Source organism: Microcaecilia unicolor, chromosome 4 (genome assembly GCF_901765095.1).
Source record: "Microcaecilia unicolor chromosome 4, aMicUni1.1, whole genome shotgun sequence".
In the NCBI taxonomy this organism is placed as follows: Eukaryota; Metazoa; Chordata; class Amphibia; order Gymnophiona; family Siphonopidae; genus Microcaecilia; species Microcaecilia unicolor.
The window spans coordinates 1,424,230-1,448,375 of NC_044034.1; the positions used below are offsets into that span (position 1 = coordinate 1,424,230).

Below are 24,146 nucleotides of genomic sequence, written 5' to 3' on the forward strand. Positions count from 1 at the left end.
AGGGTCCAAAAAAGTGACCGAAAATCGCAGTAAAAACACCTTTTTTTTTTCGATTATCAGCTAAAGATGCCCATCTCTCCTCAGCTGATAACCACGCCCCAGTTCCGCCTTCATCATGCCTCCGACACGCCCCCGTCAACTTTACCCGTTTCCGCGATGGACTGCAGTTGGAAACGCCCCAAATCGGCTTTCGATTATACCGATTTGGGCGCCCACGGGAGAAAGACACCCATCTCCCGATTTGGGTCGCAATATAGGCGTTTTTCTCTTTCGATTATAAGCAGGTTAGTATGCACCAATTTGTCCCGTAAATTTTGACCTCTCTTATACGCTTTACAAGGTCGCTGTAAGAAAGGTGCTTTCAAAGACAGAATATCCCAATGTTGGTTAATAATTTGCGCAATCTGAGGTGCCAAGTCTGTGTATGTAAGAAAACAAACGAACTTATCCAGTGTATCAGCTGGTTTTTCTTGCAACAATAATGGGCGATGAGCAAACCATGCCCTTTTGTATGCTTGACGAATGGTTCGTTCAGGATAACCTCTCTCTAACAAACGATTGGTCAGCACCATAGATTGTTAACGAAATGTGGCATCTGAAGAACAAATACGTCTTAGACGTAAGAACTGCCCAATTGGAAGAGACTCTTTCATACGATATGGGTGATGACTCTTATATTGCAGCAGAGAATTTCGATCAGTAGATTGTCTAAATAATGTAACTGCAATCTCTTGATTATGTTTGTATACCCAGATATCTAAAAATGATATACTTTCCCTACTACTTTGCATCGTGAATTTAAGATTATTATCTAAAGTATTCAACCATGTCACAAACTGATGTAAAGTGCTCTGAGATGCCGTTCAAAAGAAAGACATCATCAATAAATCAATGCCAAATTTTGACAAGTTGAAACCATTCGGACTTTATAAAGATGTTTTTCTTCAAATGCACTGACATACAAATTAGCAATACTGGGTGCCGCTGCTGTTCCCATCGCGACCCCATGATGATGAACATAATACCTGGATTCAAACAAAAAATAATTTTTTAAAAGAACCAACTGGGCCACTTCCATCAAAAAAGTGGTAGGGACGCGCATCAACGATGATCTCTTCTGTAATGTGTCGAACACTATCTGTAAGGCTGCTGCCTGGGGAATGTTAGAATACGAGGACTGCAAATCCATCGTCACCAGTATCATTTCTGATGTAACTGAACCTACTTGACCAAGGACACGTAAAAAATGATTTCCCATCCTGAAAGATCTTGGCACTGTATATCTGTAAGTAATAAAATATCTTTACAAATTCATTTAGCATACTTTGGTTACCCTCGTATCAACATTTCCACTGACAAAATGCTTGCTTCTTGTGCATTACTTATCCCTTTGAAGTACCTTCCCTTGTCTCCCATGTCCCCTAGGGTAAATACGCTAACATGCCATTTCATAGAGCTTTAGATGGCAATATCGTAGGCTAATAGCTGCTCCTGATATGTCTGTATGTCTTTTTCTCCTGCAGTGGGTCTGTGAACAGGTGCTCAAAGTGTTGATAGATTCTGAGCATCAAGACTGAATCTGCCCCAGGAAGCCAGTGCAGAAGAATGCTATCAGTTCCTCAACTATCCATAAGTCTTCAACATAGCTATAAAGTTATTCCAATTTCACTACACCAATAAGTGACATGCTGGAAGGATGTGGAGCAGTCACTAGAAAAGAAAGCATGGAATTACAGAGTGGGGTATCTGGCATTGCAAATGAATAAGGTGGGAAACCTGGTCTGTTATGGACATATACTGGAAAATGCTGGTAAGGCATAGAGTTACGGGGAAGGGGAAAGCAGGCCAAATACGGAGAAAGACTAAGCATAGTACAGGGTTACAGCAAAGGATAAATTAGCATGGGCGCATGGCACAAAACAAATGGATAAAGGGGAGGGAACCTGGCATTGGAATAGAGAGGGAAGCCTGGCACAGTACACAGTCACAGAGTGGGGCTGGAACAGCAGATGTTTGAGGGGTAAGAGGGCAGGAATAGCACACAGAAGGGAATGCCAAGGGCTGCTGGCAGAACACAGTAGCAACAGGGAGCGATAGAGCAGGTGCTTGAAGCATAAGGTTTTAGAGATGTTAACATTAGCTCATTACAGCACTATACTAGACACGAAGAAAAGCACACGTCTGTCTGGGAAACTCCTTATGGTGTGACCATATCAGATATCATCAATTACCTTTAATTGAGCTAGTAGGTATGATCCCTTCTGTTGTGCCCCCATAACCACCAGAAACTATGCTGGTTTCATTCAGGTTTGGACCAGATACCATCACCTGCTGCAGATCCTGGAAAAACAACAACAACACAGCAAGATGCAGGTATTAATCAATTGAGGGGTTTAGAGGTCACAAAAGGGGACAAAAGGCCACCATTATCTAGAAGGGACAAACAGACTACTATTAACCCCAATCATTGAGATAGTAAGTTCAGCGTTAGATACAACAGGCATCTCACAAACCTGGGTGTCAGGAGACAAATGGAATTAAAATGAAAGGGTGGATCTCTCCCACCCACCCCCTCCCCAAGAACTCCGTATATCAGGCAAGTCTTTCTTTTCTGTACTCTTCTCCTCCACTGCACCATATGACTGGAACAGACTCCCTAAGTCAGTACATCAAGCTCAGTCTCTGGCTGTATTCAAATCTAGACTAAAAGCCCACCTTTCTGAGGCTGCTTTTAAATCCTATTCGTCCTTTTTAATCATTCCTGCAATAAGTAATTCCCTGATCCCTTATTTCTCCTGTTTGTCTGTCTTGAATAGATTAAGCTCTATCGAGCAGGGACTGCCTCATAGATAATTAGTGTACAGTGCTGTGTATATCTAGTAACGCTATAGAAATAAGTAGCACCAGAAGTTATTCAGATCTAGTTATTACAAAACTTATAACCCGCTCAAACCTTACAGTTCAGAATGGTTCACAAAAAAAAAGAAACTGGACAAAACCAGGAACTACAAAAAAAAATAACATAAAATGAAATAATATTTAAAAGATCTTAACAAATAATCAAAATTATGACGGAGTTAAAACATAATTTCAAAATAAAAATGTTTTTAACATTTGATCAAAATTCCCTGTAAGAACCAGACAACCTAATTACCATTGAAATGTCTTTCCCAAAATTAGCAGCCTGATAAGCCAAAAGGTACTCAAAATTTTTCAATCTTTAAATGCCCTTAGGTGATGGGAAAAGATTAAAAAATGTCATTTCCTTACCTATAATTCTTAACTTCCACTATTCTGAAGTGGTCATAAAAATAAGAAGGAACCAACCCAAATAGAACTTTATATAAAATGTCTGTAGAAGATTACAATAACGCTTCAGCTTGGAAAAAAAGATGTCTGAGGGGAGATATGATAGAGGTCTATAAAATAATGAGTGGAGTGGAACAGGTAAACGTGAATCGTTTGTTTACTTTTTCCAGAAATACTAGGACTAGGGGGCATAGAATGAAGCTACAAAGTAATAAATTTAAAACAAATCCGAGAAAATATTTCTTCACTCAACATGTAATTAAACAATGGAATTCATTGCCAGAGAATGTGCTAAAGGTGGTTAGCTTAGTGGGGTTTAAAAAAGGTTTGGACGGCTTCCTAAAGGAAAAGTCCATAGACCATTATTAAAATGGGGAAAATCCACTGCTTATTTCTGGGATAAGCAGCATAAAATGTATTGTACTTTTTTGGGATCTTGCCAGGTATTTGTGACCTGAATTGGCCACTTGGAAACAGAATGCTGGGCTTGATGGACCTTTGGTCTGTCCCAGTATGGCAATACTTATGTACTTATTGTATTTTCATTGTGTAACTCAGAGTGTGACAAACTGCAAGTGCCAGGTCTCCATGGCATCTTAAAAAAATCTGACCTGGCACCTAGATTTTGCGCAGCTTTGAGCGCTGGAAAGCAGTTGGTATTGGCAGCAGACTTTCTATGCCTTTCTCCTCTCTACCATCCCCATCCCACTCCCCCAAAGAGCCACTTCTGAAAGGAAAGCACACACACATGCATGCAAGAACCTCTCTCTCACTCCAACGCTGGTCTGAAATAGAAGGAGAGTGTCAGCAAACAGAGCTTCCTCTTTTGAATGCAACATTTGAACCATGTGATTCAAACGTTGCATTTAGCACCAAAGCAGCAGAGGGGAAAAGCTCTGGTCTGACTCGCAGTTGCTGCTTCTTTCCTTCCGTTTCAGACCAGTGCTGGGGTGGGAGAAGAGTGTTTGCAAGCAAGTATGTGTGTTTGGGCCTGGGGGGGGGAGGGGGAATGAGAGCTGGGTGTGTGCATCATGGGAGGAGAAGCTGTGTGCTTGGGGGGGGGGGGGAGCAGGAAGGAGCAAAATCTTGGTCACTGTGTGGTGCACAGTGGGGAAGGAAGCAAGACCTGAGTGTCTGAGTGCCATGAGGGGAGGGGGAGAAGCGTGGTGCATTGGGGAGGAGGGAGAAGCAAGAGCTGGGTGTCTCTGTGGTGCACGGGGGAGGAGGGAACAAGAGCTTGGTGTCTGTGTGGTGCGTGGAGTGGGGGAAGGGGGAGAGCAAGAGACGGCTATTTGTATGTAGATGTTAATATTTTTTGATGTGAATGTTTTAATTATGTATGTTGATGTGTTCCCTGCCTTGGATAAAGGCAAGCTATTAATAATAAACATAAAACGAACATAAGTATACCTGAAGAAAAACGTCTACAATGCTTCTATCGCTAGACGACCAATGGGTAAAAGGAGTGCTCAAGGAGGACAGGTAATAGCAGAAAAATTAAACAATTGCTTTGTCTTGGCCTTTACTAAGCAGAATGTTAGATCATACCTACACTGGAAATCTTCTTTCATGGTAATGCTCTAAAGCAACTAATGCACATCGTGTAAGTGTGAAAGACGTGGAGGGGTATTTTCAATATGACATCTAAGTCCGACTCAGTGGCGTAGCCACGGGTGGGCCTGGGTGGGCCAGGGCACACCCACTTAGGGCTCAGGCCCACCCAACAGTAGCACATGTTTAGCGGTAACTGGTGGGGATCCCAAGCTCTGCCAGCTGAAGACTTCCCCTGATGGTAATGAAAACACTGAGGGAGGCGGGGATAGTGCTGGGCAGACTTATACGGTCTGTGCCAGAGCCGGTGGTGGGAGGCGGGGATAGTGCTGGGCAGACTTATACGGTCTGTGCCAGAGCCGGTGGTGGGAGGCGGGGCTGGTGGTTGGGAGGCGGGGATAGTGCTGGGCAGACTTATACGGTCTGTGCAAGAGCCGGTGGTGGGAGGCGGGGCTGGTGGTTGGGAGGCAGGGATAGTGCTGGGCAGGCTTATACGGTCTGTGCCAGAGCCGATGGTGGGAGGCGGGGATAGTGCTGGGCAGACTTATACGGTCTGTGCCAGAGCCGATGGTGGGAGGCGGGGATAGTGCTGGGCAGACTTATACGGTCTGTGCCAGAGCTGGTGGTTGCTGGTGGTTGGGAGGCGGGGATAGTGCTGGGCAGACTTATACGGTCTGTGCCAGAGCAGATGGTGGGAGGCGGGGCTGGTGGTTGGGAGGCGGGGATAGTGCTGGGCAGACTTATACGGTCTGTGCCAGAGCCGGTGGTTGGAGGTGGGGCTGGTGGTTGGGAGGCGGGGATAGTGCTGAGCAGAGTTATACGGTCTGTGCCAGAGCCGGTGGTGGGAGGCGGGGCGAGTGGTTGGGGGGCGGGGATAGTGCTGGGCAGACTTATACGGTCTGTGCCACAGCCGGTGGTGGGAGGCAGGGATAGTGCTGGGCAGAGTTATACGGTCTGTGCCAGAGCCGGTGGTGGGAGGCGGGGCGAGTGGTTGGGGGGCGGGGATAGTGCTGGGCAGACTTATACGGTCTGTGCCCTGAAAATGACAGATACAAATCAAGGTAAGGTATACACAAAAAGTAGCACATGTAAGTTTATCTTGTAGGGCAGACTGGATGGACCGTGCAGGTCTTTTTCTGCCGTCATCTACTATGTTACGACACCAGCAACTGTGCATTCTCAGTTTTCAGTCATGCCTGCTTTAGACTGCTAAGGTGGAAAGAAGCGTTTTCTTGGCAGCTGAGATATTTTTTTTTGGGGGGGGGGGGGGGGGGGGGGGAGAGAACACTTGGTGCCCACCCACTTCTTGCCTAGGCCCACCCAAAATCTGTTTTCTAGCTATGCCCCTGGTCCGACTTTAGACGTTTTACAAAAAAACGTCCAAAATCTGAATAAGTAGTTCATTTGCCAATAAGAAAAATGTGTATCTTTTGTTTTTGAAAATGCTGTTTCTAACAAGGTTTTGTAATTTGGATGTTTTGTTTTTTTGGTCCATTAAAAAAAAAAAAAAAGTCCAAGTGAAAAACGAAGAAAATCAAGCCATTGGGATGTAGGAAGGGCCAGCATTTTTAGTAGACTGGTCTCCCAGACATTCCAGGAGATAAATGAGGCACCCTAGCGGACTTCAAAATCATGCTCCTAGGTACACATCTCACCATTGCTCCCTTATTTTGTCTGCTGAGCCCCCCAAAACCCACTGGCCACAGTGTTACACAATTGCCCTTATGGGTGAAGGGGCACCTATATGTGGGTACAGTGGGTTTCTGGTGAGTTTTGGAGGGCTTACAGTTTCCACCACAAATGTGACAGGTAGAGGGAGATCGGGACCAGAGTCCCCCACTCCACGGTGCACTGCACTGACCACTACACTACTCCAGGGACCTGCAGGCTGCCCTAATAGACCTGGCTCTAACATCTGAGGCTGTCAGAGGTTGCTAAATCATATTTGTATTCACATTTGTGGGGGGTGGGAGGGGGTCAGTGACCACTTGGGGGGGGGGGGGGGGTTTGGGGGGTTACCCCTGATTCCCTCCAGTGATCACCTGTTCGTTTAGGACACCCTTTTGTGCCTTTTTCGTTATAAAAACAGGTCTAGCTTAAAAAGTCTTAGTTGTAGTCCTGGATGGTTTTGTTTCATTTTGGCTGAAAAACGTCCAAGTGTTAGGAATGCACTCTGTATTGATTTCACTTTAGGGACCTACAAAGCTCAGAGCAGGACTTAAGAGTCTAGACGCACCTTTTTAAAAAGGAATTTGGGGATGATGAACATAAGAATAGTCATACTCCTTAATCTGCCCTTGCTAAATAAGTAGGGTAACTTAAAAATAAAAAGACACCAAGATTACCCATTTAACTCTACCTTTCCCCAAATTTTAAGATATTTCCCAGCAAATAACTTACCAATGAAGTTCTGTCCTGCTCTGGAAGTCCTTACGGAACCTTTTCTGGTGTGCAAGCATAGCTATGTGTTGGGCCACCATGGGTTAATATGCTGTCTGTTCTCTACTCCATACTCATATCTCCCTACTGTGACTCCCCCCCCCCCAACCTTTTATATCTCTTTCTATCCTATACACAATGGTGTTCTTTTCTTATTTTTAACTAATCTTATTGTAAACCACCTCGATATTCTTTAATGAGAGGTGGTACATCAAATTTTTATAAACTATAAATCTGTCTCTCACATCTTACTCTAGAAAACCCTCTCCCACCCCATCCTTTGTCTTCGGGATTCTCTTCAGAAGCAGTGGCCCTTCCCTCCTTGAGCTAAATAATCTGTCTCACAGCACAGGGCTACCTACAGAACACACCAAAGCTTTCAGAAAATAACAGGCTATTTGTTATTCATCAACACTCATCTTGTAACTGGCTATGAAGTTCTGATGGCAGAAAAGCTACTACTACTACTACTATTTAGCATTTCAATAGCGCTACAAAGCGTACGTAGCACTGCACAAACATAGAAGAAAGACAGTCCCTGCTCAAAGAGCTTACAATCTAGTAGACAAAAAATAAAGCAAACAAATCAGTTAATGTGTAAAGGAAAGAGGAGAGGAGGGTAGGTGGAGGAGAGAGGAAAGAGGAGAGGAGGGTAGGTGGAGGCGAGTGGATACAAGTGGTTACGAGTCAAAAGCAATGTTAAAGAGGTGGGCTTTCAATCTAGATTTAAAGATGGTTAAAGATGGGGCAAGATGTAGGGGCTCAGGAAGTTTATTCCAGGCGTAGGGTGCAGCAAGACAGAAGGAGCGAAGACTGGAGTTGGCAGTAGCGGAGAAGGGAACAGATAAGAAGGATTTATCCAGGGAACGGAGTGCACAGGAAGGGGTGTAGGGAAGGACGAGTGTGGAGAGATACTGGGGAGCAGCAGAGTGAGTACATTTATAGGTTAGTCGAAGAAGTTTGAACGGGATGCAAAAACGGATAGGGAGCCAGTGAAGCGACTTGAGGAGAGGGGTAGTATGAGTAAAGCGTCCCTGGCGGAAGACGAGACGGGCAGCAGAGTTTTGAACCGACTGGAGAGGGGAGAGGTGACTAAGTGGGAGGCCAGCAAGAAACAGATTGCAGTAGTCCAAACGAGAGGTGACAAGGGTGTGGATGAGGGTTTTGGTAGAGTGCTCAGAAAGAAAGGGGCGGATTTTATGCATGTTGTACAGAAAGAAATGACAGGTCTTGGCGGTTTGCTGGATATGAGCAGAGAAGGAGAGAGAAGAGTCAAAGATGACCCCAAGGTTTCGAGCTGAGGAGACAGGGAGAATGAGAGAGCCATCAACAGAAATAGAAAACGGGGGGAGTGGGGAGGTGGGTTTATACAAAAAGGTAGAACAAGGTGGAATATCTCATCTATTGGAAAAGTTGCTAACATTACATCATCAGTATACTGGAAAAGCATGGAGAATGAAGATGTTATGATGGTGGTGGGGTTGTTATACCACCTTTCTGTGGTACAATCAAAGCGGTTTACCCATTATATACAGGTATTTTCTGTACCTAGTGCGCTCACAATCTTATTATTGTTTTGGTACCGGAAGCAAATGAAGATCATTAGTGTAAAAATTAAAAAGTGCTGGAGAAAGCACCAATCTCTGACGCAATCCAGTCTTCTGGTTTTTCTAGGTACTCACTTTATCATCAAAATGTACTTTGAATCAACAATTGCTAATTAAGAGTCCCAATGCTTTAATAAACCAAACAGGGAGAATTTCACTCACCTTCACCATTAGACCTGTGTGCGAAATGATATTCACATGCATCCCCCCTGTGAGTACCTAGTCAGCTTGGTGTTGACCAAGAAAATGGATCATCTACCCAGTTGTCTAAATTCTGAAGTAGGCCTAAATCCCAAAAGTACAACTCACTCTGTCTGATGTCACTGGGGCCAGGGTTTTCCAAGCTACTGGTTCCTTCGCTCCATATTTCCAGTTGAACACTGAGGGGTTCATATGCTACAAAGTGGACAATTATTGGTGAACTAGCCTCAAGTCATAACATCAATGTTATCTGCATACATTGAGGTGGACAAAACAAAGCAATACTCAATAATTGGGTTCTATCTATTTAATAGCATACCTGTCCCAATTTCTGGGGAACCATATGGGTAGTTAGAATGCTTGAGGGGAGGGCACAACCAACCCTTCGCACTTGATAGGTCTAATAGAGTAATTCTCACTTTGTAGTCCCTGTCCCTCAGAGACCAACTGGTTAGGAGGTCCGCTTGTAATGTACGTATATATTGCCTTGCCCAAGGGACCACCCACACCACAGTTGCCATACATCCTAATACAAGTAAATACATCTGTGACTGAAGCTTGTCTACCTGTGCATTTGACAGAAAAACTGCTCCAACTCAGTCCCTGGGCTTGATTCACAATTCACCCAACTCCTGAAGGAACGCGATGACATTATTGGCCACTGTTAGCTTGCTTTCCTTTTATTGTTTTGGCCGGAACTGTTTTTATTCCTCTTATTGTTTTAGCCAATCATTGAGAAAGAGGTGTAATGGCACCCACTCTTTCCTCAGGAAGGCTTCCACCACCACCACCAGTTCCCTTGGTGAATGTCTGTCATCAGTGGCCAATCCACTAAAACAATAAGTGGCGTCTACGGCTGCAAATTGAAGAAGTTTATGCTTACAGACGTGATAGATTTTAAGAAATTGAAGACGGCAGATACAGACCCCTAGCACAACTCTTATTTATAGTCAGTTACTCTAATTAGGATAACAAGGGAGGAGTACTCTTACAGAGTTTTAATTACATTTCATTACTTTCTAAGAAGAAAACACACACACACACAAAAAAAATCACACAATATACCATATAACCTAAAGACTTTTTTTATATTAGACTAATATCCTTAATACCTTAGCAAGTTTTAAATTATTGAAACATGGAGACTGCAGTCCAGCAGTGAGAGGGGTGCTATCAAGTCTTTTGCACTGAGTGTCACGTACATAATTATCTCCCTGTTGGTAAGCGGTTATATGTGTGTGCCCAATACAAAGAGGTCCATTCTCTTGAGGCTAGAGTAGCAGGCTTGGAGGATCTAAGGGAGGTACGTAGAGGAGACCTACAGGGATATTGTAGAGAAGTCCCACCTCCAGTCTGGCAGCCCCTGTGCTGCCTTGAAGGAGGGAGGTAATGAAGAAGGAGAGCATCACCCTGGTGACGTAGGAAATACTCCTTAAGGCAGGACCTGCCCACCAGAGGGTGCACTATCCTCTCGCACCGAAGATATGTCTCCAAGAACTTCTGCCCAGGCGGGAAGAGTTAGAACAGCTGTTGTAGTAGGTGATTCGATCATTAGGCATGTAGATAGCTGCCTATCTGCTTGCCTAACTGCTGCAAAGGTGGCGGACCTCACGCATCACCTAGACAGGCAAGTCACCAGGCAATCCTCATGTCCACCAGCCACCCAGCTATCTATATGCCTAATGATCGAATCACCAACTACAACAGCTGTCCTAAACCTTCCTGCCTAGGAAGACACTCATGGAGACATATCCTCAGTGCGAGAAGATAGTACATCCTCTGGTGGGCAAGTCCTGGCAACAGGAGTATTTCCTACTTCACCAGGGTGATGCTCTCCTTCTAGGAGACCTCCCTCCTCCAAGGCAGTACAGGGGCTAACAGACTGGGACTTCTCTACAACACCCTGTAGGTCTCCTCTATGTACCTCTCTGTTTCCCTCAGCTCCTCCGCTACTCTAGCCTCAAGAGAATGGACCCATTCTCTGAGAGCTAGGAGATCTTTACATCGGGCACACACATATAACCGCTCACCAACTGGGAGATAATCACACATGTGACATTCAATGCAATAGAGTGGATAGATCCCTCTCGTAGCTGGACTGCTGTCTGCATCTTAGTATTTCTGAGTTTTCAATAATTAAAATTTGCTAAAGTATTAAATATATTAGTCTAATATAAAAATGTCTTTCGCTTATATTGAATATTGTGCGATTTGTTTTCTTCTTAGAAAGTAACGAAATGTAATTAAAACTCGCTTGTTATCCTAATTACAATAACTGATGAGTTGCTAAGGGTGGGCAGGTGTTGGGAAGGGTGGGTGGGAGGAAGGCTAAACTAGGTCCTGCTGTGTCTGCTAGAGGCTATCTGTTAATGCTGTGGTACAAAGTTCAAGTTTTATAACTAGGGGGAAAAGAGTACGGAGATTAGTTGAAAGTTTGCTTTTTTATATTCTTATTCTGCCTATCACTAACCTACAATTCCTCATTTAAACCCCAATCTTTAAGATCCCAGAGAACAAAGCAAAATAATGTTCACTTACCAGAGAAATGTCTTCTTTCAAGCTAACTCAGTAATCGCATTGTTCTTAATAACCTTTGCAAATATTCTTCCTCAAACTCTAATTAACACATATTTCAGGTCAGTAGCAGTGCTACCTCTCTAGCAACCAAAGAACCTAAAACAACTATCTTTTAGATCAAGATTTGAGTCTTCCTACTATCCTTTTTTAAGTTATTTGGCTGTTAAGTTTCAGTTTAAAATTATGGGAAAAGGGTTGTACACTATGGAAACTTTTCTTTCTCTTCCCCCCCCCCCCCCCCCCAAAGAATAAATTAATCTAGTTGGATAGACAGTGCCTTAAAATGTGGAGGATAAGGGATTTTATTTGTTATTTGATAGCTTTTTAATTATTTGAAAGCTTCCCATATCTAGATATGAATATGAAATAAAATTGAATATCACTAAAACAGCATTAAAAATTATTAATGCTGATAGAAACAGCAGTAATAAACTCTCTGTATTTTGTGCTCATTTTTTTACACTGTTCAATACAATACAGTAATATATGGACAAATCTTAGTGAGGATATCCTGTTTCCTGACCAGTTCACGTTAACAGTTGTTGTAATCTGCCTTGGGAAGCCTGGTGTTATAAAGATGGAATATACTGAAATTAAATGGAAGTAAAATTAAACTCTCCTTTCATTGGGGCATATGGAATCACATCATCAACTCATCTCTTTTGTAGAAGTTTACATTTTAGATACACAAATGTATTATTCTGTTTTGAGCATGTTTCAGGAACAAGTGGTTTAAGTCAAAATAATAAAAATAAATATTTTGTTTCATGCAGATCTCTCATTTGTTTAAACATAACTAAATGGGCTACAAGCCCTTAATGCAGTCCATTGGTTTTCTTATATTTTGTTTTTGTGATGACTTATACTGTGCCAAAACTGAAAACTCTTATCTCTTCTATTTGGTCAATAATACAGGGAGCTCATTATGAATACTATCCACTCTAAAAAGTTGTTTTGTGGCTGTATATGAGGAATTGTGGTATTGCATATATAAGTGTGTGTTTTTGTTCCTAGTCATGCATCTAAATGTTTTATAATCCTTTTAAGAACGCCAGTTAATCATTTAACTTATTAGTGGAACATAACCACAAAGGCATGGTATGGCTGCATTTTCAATATGGTAATACTACAGCCCAGTTAAGGAACAGGTTATTTTGAGTTAGTCTTCACTGGACCAAACTTGCTTTCCTTGTGCCATCACTATCCAGCTGGATAGGCAGTGCCTTAAAAGGTACAGGATAACAGATTTTTAAAATTTGACATTTATATCCCACATATCCCAAGCAAATTGGGTTCAATGTGGCTTATATTTGAAAATAAGGTGAGACAGAATAATAGAATTCAATAACATCATGGGAGCAAATCGTTGGATATGTCTGAAACATAGTAGATGACGGCAGAAAAAGACCTGCACGGTCCACCCAGTCTACCCAACAAGATAAACTCACATTTGCCATTTTTTGTGTATACCTTACCTTGATTTGTACCTGTCTTTTTCAGGGCACAGACCGTATAAGTCTGCCCAGCACTATCCCCACCTCCCAAACACCAGCCCCGCCTCCCACCACCGGCTAAGCTTCTGGGGATCCCTTCCTTCTGAGCAGGATTCCTTTATGTTTATCTCACGCATGTTTGAATTCCGTTACCATTTTCCTCTCCACCACCTCCCGCGGGAGGGAATTCCAAGCATCCACCACTCTCTCCGTGAAAAAAATCTTCCTGACATTTTTCTTGAGTCTGCCCCCCTTCAATCTCATTTCATGTCCTCTCGTTCCACCGCCTTCCCATCTCCGGAAAAGGTTCGTTTGCGGATTCATACCTTTCAAATATTTGAAAATCTGTATCATATCACCCCTGTTTCTCCTTTCCTCCAGGGTATACATGTTCAGGTCAACAAGTCTCTCCTCATACATCTTGTACCGCAAATCCCATACCATTCTCGTAGCTTTTCTTTGCACTGCTTCCATTTTTTTAACATCCTTCACAAGATACGGCCTCCAAAACTGAACACAATACTCCAGGTGGGGCCTCACCAACGTCTTATACAGGGGTATTAAAACCTCTTTTCTTCTGCTGGTCACACCTCTCTCTATACAGCCTAGCAATCTTCTAGCTACAGCCACCGCCTTGTCACACTGTTTCGTCGCCTTCAGGTCCTCAGATACTATCACCCCAAGATCCCTCTCCCCGTCCGTACCTATCAGACTCTCACCGCCTAACACATACATCTCCCGTGGATTTCTACTCCCTAAATGCATCACTTTGCATTTCTTCGCATTGAATTTTAATTGCCAAACATTAGACCATTCTTCTAGCTTCCGCAGATCTTTTTTCATGCTTTCCACTCCCTCCGGAGTGTCCACTCTGTTGCAAATTTTGGTGTCATCCGCAAAAAGGCAAACTTTACCTTCTAACCCTTCGGCAACATCACTCACAAATATATTGAATAGAATCGGCCCCAGCACCGATCCCTGAGGCACTCCACTACTCACCTTTCTCTCCTCCGAGCGAACTCCATTTACCACCACCCTCTGGCGTCTGCCCGTCAACCAGTTCCTAATCCAGTTCACCACTTTGGGTCCTATCTTCAGCCCGTCTAGCTTATTCAAGAGCCTCCTGTGGGGAACCGTGTCAAAAACTTTACTGAAATCTAAGATTACATCCATAGCATGTCCTTGATTTAATTCTCCGGTCACCCAGTCAAAGAATTCAATGAGATTCGTTTGGCACGATTTCCCTTTGGTAAAACCATGTTGTCGTGGATCTTGCAACTTATTTGCTTCCAAGAAATTCACTATCCTTTCCTTCAGCATCGCTTCCATTACTTTTCCAATAATTGAAGTGAGGCTTACCGGCCTGTAGTTTCCAGCTTCTTCCCTATCACCACTTTTGTGAAGAGGGACCACATCCGCCGTTCTCCAATCCCACGGAACCTCTCACGTCTCCTAGGATTTATTAAACAAATCTTTAAGAGGACCCGCCAGAACCTCTCTGAGCTCCCTCAATATCCTGGGGTGGATCCCAAACGGTCCCACTGCTTTGTCCACCTTTAGATTTTTAAGTTGTTCATACACACTCTCTTCCGTGAACGGTGCTATATCCACTCCATTCTCACATGTACTTTTGCCAGTCCATTGCGGTCCTGCTCCAGGATTTTCTTCTGTGAAAACAGAACAAAAGTATCTATTTAGCAAATTTGCTTTTTCTTCATCATTATCTACATAGCGGTTCACAGCATCTTTCAGTCTTGCAATTCCCTTTTTAGTCTTCCTCCTTTCACTAATATACCTGAAGAAAGTTTTGTCACCCCTCCTTACATTTCTAGCCATTTGTTCTTCCGCTTGCGCTTTCGCCAGACGTATCTCTCTCTTGGCTTCTTTCAGTTTCCTCTGGTATTCCTCCCTGTGTTCCTCTTCTTGAGTCTTTCTGTATTTCAGGAACGCCAACTCTTTAGCCTTTATTTTCTCAGCCACTTGTTTGGAGAACCATATCGGTTTCCTTTTTCTCTTGCTTTTATTTACTCTCTTTACATAAAGGTTTGTGGCCCTATTTATAGCTTCTTTCAGCTTGAACCACTGTCCTTCCACTTCTCGTTCATCCTCCCATCCCATCAGCACCTTCCTCAGGTATTCCCCCATTTTACTAAAGTCAGCACGCTTGAAATCCAGGACTTTGATTTTTGAGTGGCCGCCCTCCACTTCAGCCGTCATATCAAACCAAACCGTTTGATGGTCACTGCCGTCCAGGTGGGCACCAACTCGGACATTTGACACACTATCCCCATTTGTGAGCACCAGATCGAGCGTCGCTCCCTCCCTCGTGGGTTCCGTCACCATTTGTCTGAGCAGAGCACTTTGAAAAGCATCCATGATCTCTCTACTTCTTTCCGATTCTGCAGATGGAACTTTCCAATCTACATCTGGCAGATTGAAATCTCCCAGCAACAGCACCTCTCTCTTCTTTCCCAACTTATGGATATCTGCGACCAGATCTTTATCTAGATCCTCCAATTGCGTCAGAGGTCTGTAGACAACACCGACGTGTACAGAGGTTTTATCATCTCTTATTAAGGTGATCCATATCGCTTCTTCCTTTCCCCAGGTCCCTGACATTTCAGTTGCCTCAATGTCATTTCTCACATACAGAGCTACTCCTCCACCTTTTCGACCCTCTCTAACCTTCCTAATAGCCTGGTATGTTTGTATCCCATTCATGGGAACCATTTAGCCTCGTCTCCGTGATTGCAACAATGTCTAAGTCTGCCTCCAACATCAGGGCTTGAAGGTCATGAACTTTATTGCTTAGACTGCGAACATTTGTGGTCATCGCTTTCCAAGTACATTTCCTGGTATGTGTTTCAACATTTGTGATTTGGGGTTGTTTTTTGTCTTTGGGTACCTTCATATCTGTTTCACCTCCATTGCTTGTTCTTCCACATCAGTTCTATTTTGAGGAACATCACAGTGCTGTAATGGAGCAAAAGAATTCTGTAGGGGAAACACTTGTGAGGGTGGATGCATATATACCCAACTGGGCATTTAAAAGTCTGTCCTTCAATGATGCCACATGTTCAGAAACCACTGCCATCAATATAGACAGTTATTCAAACATTATCAAATGCACACAGCAGAACAGGCATCCTACACAACTTCTACAGCACAACACAGTTTATTCCAAATTGTTTAACTACCCTTAGGTTTATTTATTTATTTATTTATTTATTGCATTTGTATCCCACATTTTCCCACCTATTTGCGGGCTCAGTGTGGCTTACAATACATTGTGTTAATGGAAGTACAACTTGTTACCTTTGGGTTTAACAAGCAATACCATTGCATGTAAGGTCTGGATAAATTAATTAAAACAATAACTGTTTAAAGCAAATGCCCCAAAATATGTAATACTTGATAGCAGTGATGGAATATTCACATAGCAGGCAGCCAATAGATTTATTTCCCACTGAACACAATTCACTCTGTATAAGCTTGGTGGCTAATAGTGTGCAGCTGGCTACTGTATTTTGGTGGTGTATTGTTTGCCTTCATAATAAAGTCACACTCATCTATATACAAACACATAGCCGGGAGACAAAGTTTTTTTTTTTTAATGATTTTTACAATCACATAGGTGTAAGAAGAAATAAATATATACAACAGAACTGGACAATGTTGGCCCACTTTGGTCAGAAATTCTGCATGAAGGAACCTCTTCCCTCATTATTCAATACCTGTCTTTGAATTAGTAGTAATAAAAACAATTAAGTGCATTTTTATAATTGTAATGGAAGTGAATTTTAAAAGATTGTTTTTCAACTCTGTCTTTGACCATAAGTAACTTTTCTTGTAAATACAAAAAACAAGCTGGAATGCAGAAGATAAGAGACAGCTCTAACTAATTTGGTATGTGAAGGGGAGGATGGCATTTGTTTTCAGAAGTCCAGCTTGGCCACCTGGGCTTGAGAAAGCATGTGACCACGTTCCCACAGACCTAAGCAGAGAAGCATTCTGTAATTTTCCTTAGAAGCATTCTGTAACTTTCCTTAGCTCTGGACATGGGCTCAGAGCCTAATAAAAAGGGAGGGCTTGTCACAGCAGAGTGGGAGCTCACCTGTGAGTAACGTACGGACTGCGCAGAGGATCTGTTCCTGGTCTAAAGCTCCTGGCTCTCACTGTGAACCGGGCCCCCCCCTAGCTGATGTTAAGAGCCTGGATGATGTAAGGACCAGTGATGTTGTATGTATGTACTATTGCTTCTTTTCCTAGTCTAAGAACTCTTTGCATTGCTTAGATGTAGAGACCAGTGATGTAATGATTGTTTAGCTAATCATTGTATATGTGCTACTCATTGTATATATCCTAATCATTGTAGAATTTAGCTCCTCTAATAAAGGTTTTCATTTACTTATTACAAATCCAAAAGAATCCACAGTAGTCTGTGTCAGTGAGACAGGCTGTAAATCCACAGCAGTTCATCGTGGCGACGAGGGTGGGATTCGTACAAAGAATGATACCTTTGTAAGAGGAATGCAGGGGAGAGTTGAATTCCAAGGCTGGAATTAGGAACTATATGTTATTATAGCCACTGAGTGGTCCTAATGGGAGGAACAGGATTCCAGTTTAAAGGAATCATTGCAGGTAAAATGTTAAAACAGAAAGGGAGAAGTATGTTAATGAGTTTATCTTGTTGGGCAGACTGGATGGACCGTACGGGTCTTTATCTGCCGTCATTTACTATGTTATTATGTAACAGTATTGCTTATCTGAAAACCTGTTAGAGCCGGGATAATAGGAAGAGTAAAGAATGATAAGTGTGTGATTTACAGTTAAGATGATAACTGAGCATGCCCTTGTAAAGTGTGACGCAGTTGGAATGATGTGTGATTTACGCAGTTAAAATGATAACTGAGCGTGCCGTGCTTTTGTAAGTGTGACGTACTATATGTTTAGACTCATTTGGAGATATTAATTGCACAGTTAAAGAAAAGGGATAGGAGATAAATCTTATAAGATCCAAGGACCGTTTCAGGCAAGGAAACTTTTAAACTGTCAGACATAGGAATGTATTAATTACTCAGCTTTTTGCAAGCAGTGCTTATCAGGGAGGAAAAAAAATGACCTTGTGTGAAGGGAAAGAGAGCAACAGGGTTTTGTTTTGTTTTTTAAACAGGCTTTTGAGCAGACACAGATTGTTCTGGATCTGTGGGCAGTGCAATCAGAAGTAGAATTAAGTGTCTCAGGGAATGAAAATTATGCTAATTAGAGCTTTTGGCAAAAGTAAAGGAATTCAGTAACACTGGGGTTTTAGAGCCATAGGTGTTTTAGAACTAGAAAAGGAAAAATACTTGTTTTGAGAAACAACTATTAACTATAGGACATGTTGCTGTCCTGAGACCTGAAATATCAATAATGCAATGGCCCCAAAAATCTTATCGGAATTAAATGGAAGTGGTATATTCAGTAAAGAACAAAATCAGGGATTGGGGGAATTCCCTTACTGTATGAAAAAGTGTCAGCCCTTCCAGAAACAGGACAAACTGGGCTAGAGCCTCTGGAACGGATGGAGGGGAAAAGCGTATAATCGATTAACTAATGAGGCCTATATGGCTTTGAAAACTGCGAATTTAGGGCAATGTCATACATATATATACTGATTCATGATCTGTGGCAAATGAATTAGCCATGTGGCTACCTACTTGGTACAAAAATAACTGGAAAATTAATATCAAGGATTTGTGGGGCAGGGAATTGTGGCAAGACATCTGGAATTATGTGCAGAATACTAATGTTATTGTTTTTTATGTAGATGTTCATTGCAAGGGTGATACTCTAGAACATCTCTACAGCGCAGTGGCTGATGACTGTGGAAGATCCAGATAACTGCTCAGATTTGGCGAAATGCGTGCACCAAAAATGTGAACATCTGGGAAGAAAGGCCACTCACAGGTGGGCAACAGATCGTGGTATTAGTTTAATTATGGATGTTATTAAAACTGTTATTGTTGAATGTCTGGTCTGTTAATACCAGACTAGGTGATCTGTTCCTCACATGTCTAAGGGGTAATGAAAAAGGGGAAAATTACCTAAACAAATTTGGTAGATGGATTATATAGAACCTTTATCTAATTTGCAAGGATGTAAATATGTGTGCACAGCAGTAGATAATTATTCTAGATATGTAATTGCACATCCTTGCAGGCAACACTATTAAAACTTTAGAATTGATCATTGAAAATGGCTCCCAGTTTTGAAGGCTAATTGGTACAAAACGCTTCAGACCATCAAACATATAAATGGCGAGTGACCGTACTCACTTGGAAATGCGCAGTAGAGACTTCCCTCTCTGTCCCGCCCCCGTGTCAATATGTGATGACGGGGGCGGGACAGAGAGGGAAACTGCGCAAAGCCACCGACGTCGCTACCGCTCCCCCCCGAGGTCGCCGCCGCCCCCCCTCCACCCGGCCCGAGCACTCTCTTCGGTATTGAACTTACATTGGCAAAACGCAGCACACAGAGAGCGCCCGTCGCCCTTTCTTCCCTGCCTGTGTCCCGCCCTCGCCGACGTTACGTCACATGAGGGCAGGACACAGGCAGAGAAGGAAGGCCGACGGGAGCTCAGCTGATCTGCGTGCTGCCTGCGTTTCACCGATGTAAGTTCAATACCGAAGAGAGGGCCCGGGCCGGGTGCAGGCGTGGTGGCGGTGACTCCAGGGGACTGGTAGCGGCGACCTCGTGGGGGGGAGAGGATGGGGCAGCAGCGAGGGGAGGGGGCCTTGCCAAAACCCCATACTAGCCCATTTTAACGGGCTCAACGGCTAGTAATATATATATTGGAGCAGGTTTAATTGAACGAATGAATGGTCTGTTGAAATAACAAATACGTAAAATAGGGGGATCATTAAAGAATTGGAAAATAAATTTGGTAGAGGCCTTAAGGATACTTAATAATCAGCCTACTGGGGAGGCAGAAACACCCCTAATGCGAATGGTTACTCTTAACCTACAAGTCTTGACTATCAAACATGACCAATTAGGATATTGGGAAATTACAGCAGGAGCTATGATGCCCTACAGGGCCACTCCAGGAGCGGCAGGGCTGGGTATATATGCTGTACAAATGGTTAAATTGTTACAAAGAGATATTCAGATAATAAATACAGGTTTTGGAAGGGGTGATTGATATAGTCTATCAAGGAGAAGGGTTAAACTTAATAACCAAGGTCCACATGATGTGTTAATTCAGGCTAATGATAGAATTGCTTAATTATTAATTTTACCTGTGTTACAATCTGGAATTGTGAAGTTGGATCCACCCACCACCTTTACCACATGAGGGGATAAAGGCTTTGGATCCACTAATCTGTCTGCAGGTGCAAAGGTGTGGGTTACCCAAGAAAATGGGCCCCCACAGCCTGCTGAAATTATTGCCCAAGGAGCGGACAATACCATCCTGATCCTCCGATCTGGGCGGGGAAAAATGGACTTATGTCCCAGCAAATAAATGTTATCTTACAGAGTAATTAATCTGTTAATATGTTTCATTTATAGATCCATGTAAGAGTCAGTATAATCCTCCTTCTTATGGTGTCTTTGGGTATTGCCATTACCCCCCGGTGGACGACTACATCTTACCACCGAAAGACAAGGCAAGCTGATTTGGCAGTGGAAGAATCAGAGTGAAATCTGACAACAAGTCCTGTCACATGAATGAGTTTAATATGACTTGCACAAGTCAGAGACAGACAATACGGCATTGTTGACTAATTCTGAATACTTGAGGAGGTGAATTTCAGCGGTGGGTTCCTTCCACAACCTGATTAATAATTTCAAATACTGCCTTGTGCACTGACCTCTTTTGTTATGGGCAAATTGTGTAGTTTAGTGTAACTAAGCAGTGTGTATTATTTGTAATACTGAATTTTGATTAGTTATTAGGGGGCAGCATTATTATCATTTGCCCTTGAATTGTACTTCCTGTTAATTTTAGTATGTTTGTTAAAATTAGTGCTCAGTATATTATCCATTTGTATAATCTGTCTTGTTTTTTTGTTGTTGTTTTACCTGATGTAGAGTAATGACTTATGTATGGACTGTCGTTCAGACGGTTGAAAATCAAGGACCGATTGTAATGGAAGTGAATTTTAAAAGATTGGCATGAAAGTTAAGAAAAGACAGATGCAGAAAGCGGAGATTTGAACCAACACGATTAGAACAATTAAATGATGTCACAGACTAAATAAAGCACTAGGAAGAGTACTAGGTTAGGAAGGAACCAGGAACAAGGCTTGACTTGAACCAGGGGACACAAGATGAAATTAGAATGTGGTAGGTTTAAAACAAATCGGAGAAAGTTTTTCTTTACTCAGCGCGTGGTTAGACTCTGGAACTCACTGCCGGAGAAGGTAATGATGGCAGCTGGCCTTGTTGAGTTTAAAGGGGGTCTGGACAGATTCCTGAAGGAAAAGTCCATTGATCATTATTAAATTTTGGGTTTTTGCCAGGTTCTTGGGGCCTGGATTGGCTGCTGTCGAAGACAGAGTGCTGGGCTTGATGGGCCTTTGGTCTTTTTCCAGCGTGGCAGTGCTTATGTACTTATGACTCAGGCAGGACCCAGGAACAAGCCTCTGGCAGGAACCAGGAGCTGTGTGTGTCTCCTTGACCAGACACTAATAAAGTGGAGGGGGGGCAGGTGGAGGCAGGCCTTGAGAATGTGCAGATGCTCAAGGCCCATGACATAGCTTAGCTGCTTTGCCAGACTCTGATAAACAAAGAAGCGCAAGCAAAATCCTGGTAACTATGGGGGGGGGGGGGGGGTAACTGCAGGGAAGGGTTTGTGGAGGAGAAAGTGTATGTCTTCAGGGTGAGGGGGAAGTTACTGTATACTTGAATATAAACCCCTTTCCAGTTTATATTTAACATTTTTTTCCTTTTCTTGGGGGGGGGAATTTATCTTGGTTTATATTCCAGTATACAGTGGAATAACAAGGGCGGGGCAGTGGGGATGGTCTGCCCCAGGTGCACGCAGGGAGCAGTTGTACAGCAGTCATCTCCGCTGGTTCTCTGCTCCCTCAAACGTTACTTCCTGTTCTGGGGCAGAGCACTGGCAGAGCCGACAACCGAGTGGCTCCTCCCTACACCTCCAGGAAGTAAGAGCAATACGCTTGGGGTTGTCATAAATTGCGGGGGGGGGGGGGGGGGGGGGGGGGGGGGGAGCCAACCTAGAAAACCACTGCCAGCATATATGGTATGTCAGTATTGACGTTTTGCACAATACAGGGGGCCAAGTGTCATTATTTTCTCTCTCTCTAATGTTGCCTTGTATTTAGAATAATCTGGCTTCTTGGGTGTTCAGCTGAATTTCTTAAAACCGTAAAAGCGTATTTTTAAGAATACTGGTTGAAAATGTGATTTTAATATTTTACATTTAACTGTACGTCAGAGGAATGCCTAGTTATATTGCTGTAATCTGCCTTGACACTAAGCATGTGCTGTGTTGGTGGCTCAGGGAGTTGTTGCAGACTGGCGAGATGGAGAACAGTGTTTTCGGCACCATCAAGGGAGGGGGGTCTTCAGCTGGCAGGGCTTGAGATCCCTGACAGCTCAGGTTTTTGTTTTTTTTTTCCCTTTTTTGGTTTGTTTGTTTGTTAAATTGAGTAGGGACAGAACAGACAGCGGGGGGGGGGGGGGGGGGGGAACTGTATTGCGTATTGTATTGGCAGATCTCATTCCCTTTTCCACCCCTCTCCTAAGAAGTATTACCTGCTCCAGACTTTCATCCTCGGTGAGGGTTCCCCTGTCTCCACTACCATTGATAGGAATTTCCATTGTGGCTGCTTTACTCATTATCCCGTCCGTCATGGTTACCCCTTAAGGACAAAATTAGAAAGACAGAAAAAGTAAGTACCACGTTTAAAACACAGCTGTAATCAAAGACTATCTTTGGCAGAGGCTTTGTAAAATAGGGTGGCATTTTCCATATCCCAACCCGGAGTTCTTAATTTCCTTTTCCACATGCAATCTAAATTGGTTTTCATGTATCACAGTTCTGCAACACAATCCTGTAATCATAGGAACATGATAGCACGTAAAGACTATACAGCCCATCCACTCATCCTGTTAGCCCTGTAACACAAGGGATATCAGCTGTTTTGGGACAGCACCCACTTTGTCAGCTGCTCAGGCTATTCACAATGAAAATGCATGAAACAGACTTCTATAAGCTTCCTCTACAACATCCTGTGTCAGACGATGCTGAGCTGGATATAACCTTGGCCTGTCTTAAACGGCAGCACTCATCTATATCCACCATCCACCCCTGTATAAACCTACATCTCAGGCCTGTAACACCTCTTTACACTATGCCCTCCTATCTACATGTATTTAAAACCCTCCTGTATATCAGCTTTTAAAACCCCAGGGTCTGACTTTGCTCCTACAGTACTATCATTTATTCCATATTCCCCAGCTGCATATACGTACTTCCAATTTCTCTTTCCTACTCCTGAAGAAATTAAAGAAAATTCAGAAAGACAGGTACCAAAAATGGTCCAAAGCCTGTATTCTAACATCTTTCTAGTGCTAGCCTAGTTCAGGATCTAGCTTTGAATGGCTGACAACGCAGTTGACCTGCAAGTAACGGCCTGTAAACCATCAATAAATGTCTAGCCATTAATTCTACATGGCTATCGGGAAACAGGCTTAAACTGAACCCCAAAATGTAAAGCAAACTGGTTTGCATTTAAAAAAACCCCACCCCCCACTCTTCCCCTCCCCCAACAGTATCTTAAAATTAATAACTTCTGTCTCTTAACAATGGCTGCTGTGAAACTCCTTTTAACTCTTGATGGCCAACCTTTTCCCCTCAGTTAAACTCATTCTATCAGGTGCTTCCTAGATTCTAATGACCTTCACATTTTGATGAATACCCTTATTTTAAACCGACTCAATTACTTTAACTCTCTCTTTT

General features: G+C 43.0%; 1 protein-coding gene across 5 annotated transcripts in view; it reads right to left on the reverse strand.

The window, feature by feature from the left end:
- The window catches only part of ARFIP2 (ADP ribosylation factor interacting protein 2), a 127,977-nt gene that overhangs the window by 85,621 nt on the left and 18,210 nt on the right, over positions 1-24,146 (reverse strand). For all 5 annotated transcript variants that reach the window (XM_030199771.1, XM_030199769.1, XM_030199770.1 and 2 more), the window contains exons 2-3: positions 22,940-23,046; positions 2,232-2,340 (exon numbers count right to left, since the gene is read on the reverse strand). In XM_030199771.1, the coding sequence (XP_030055631.1) occupies positions 2,232-2,340; positions 22,940-23,038 (208 nt within the window). In that variant the 5' untranslated portion in view covers positions 23,039-23,046. The remainder of the gene's footprint in view (positions 1-2,231; positions 2,341-22,939; positions 23,047-24,146) is intronic.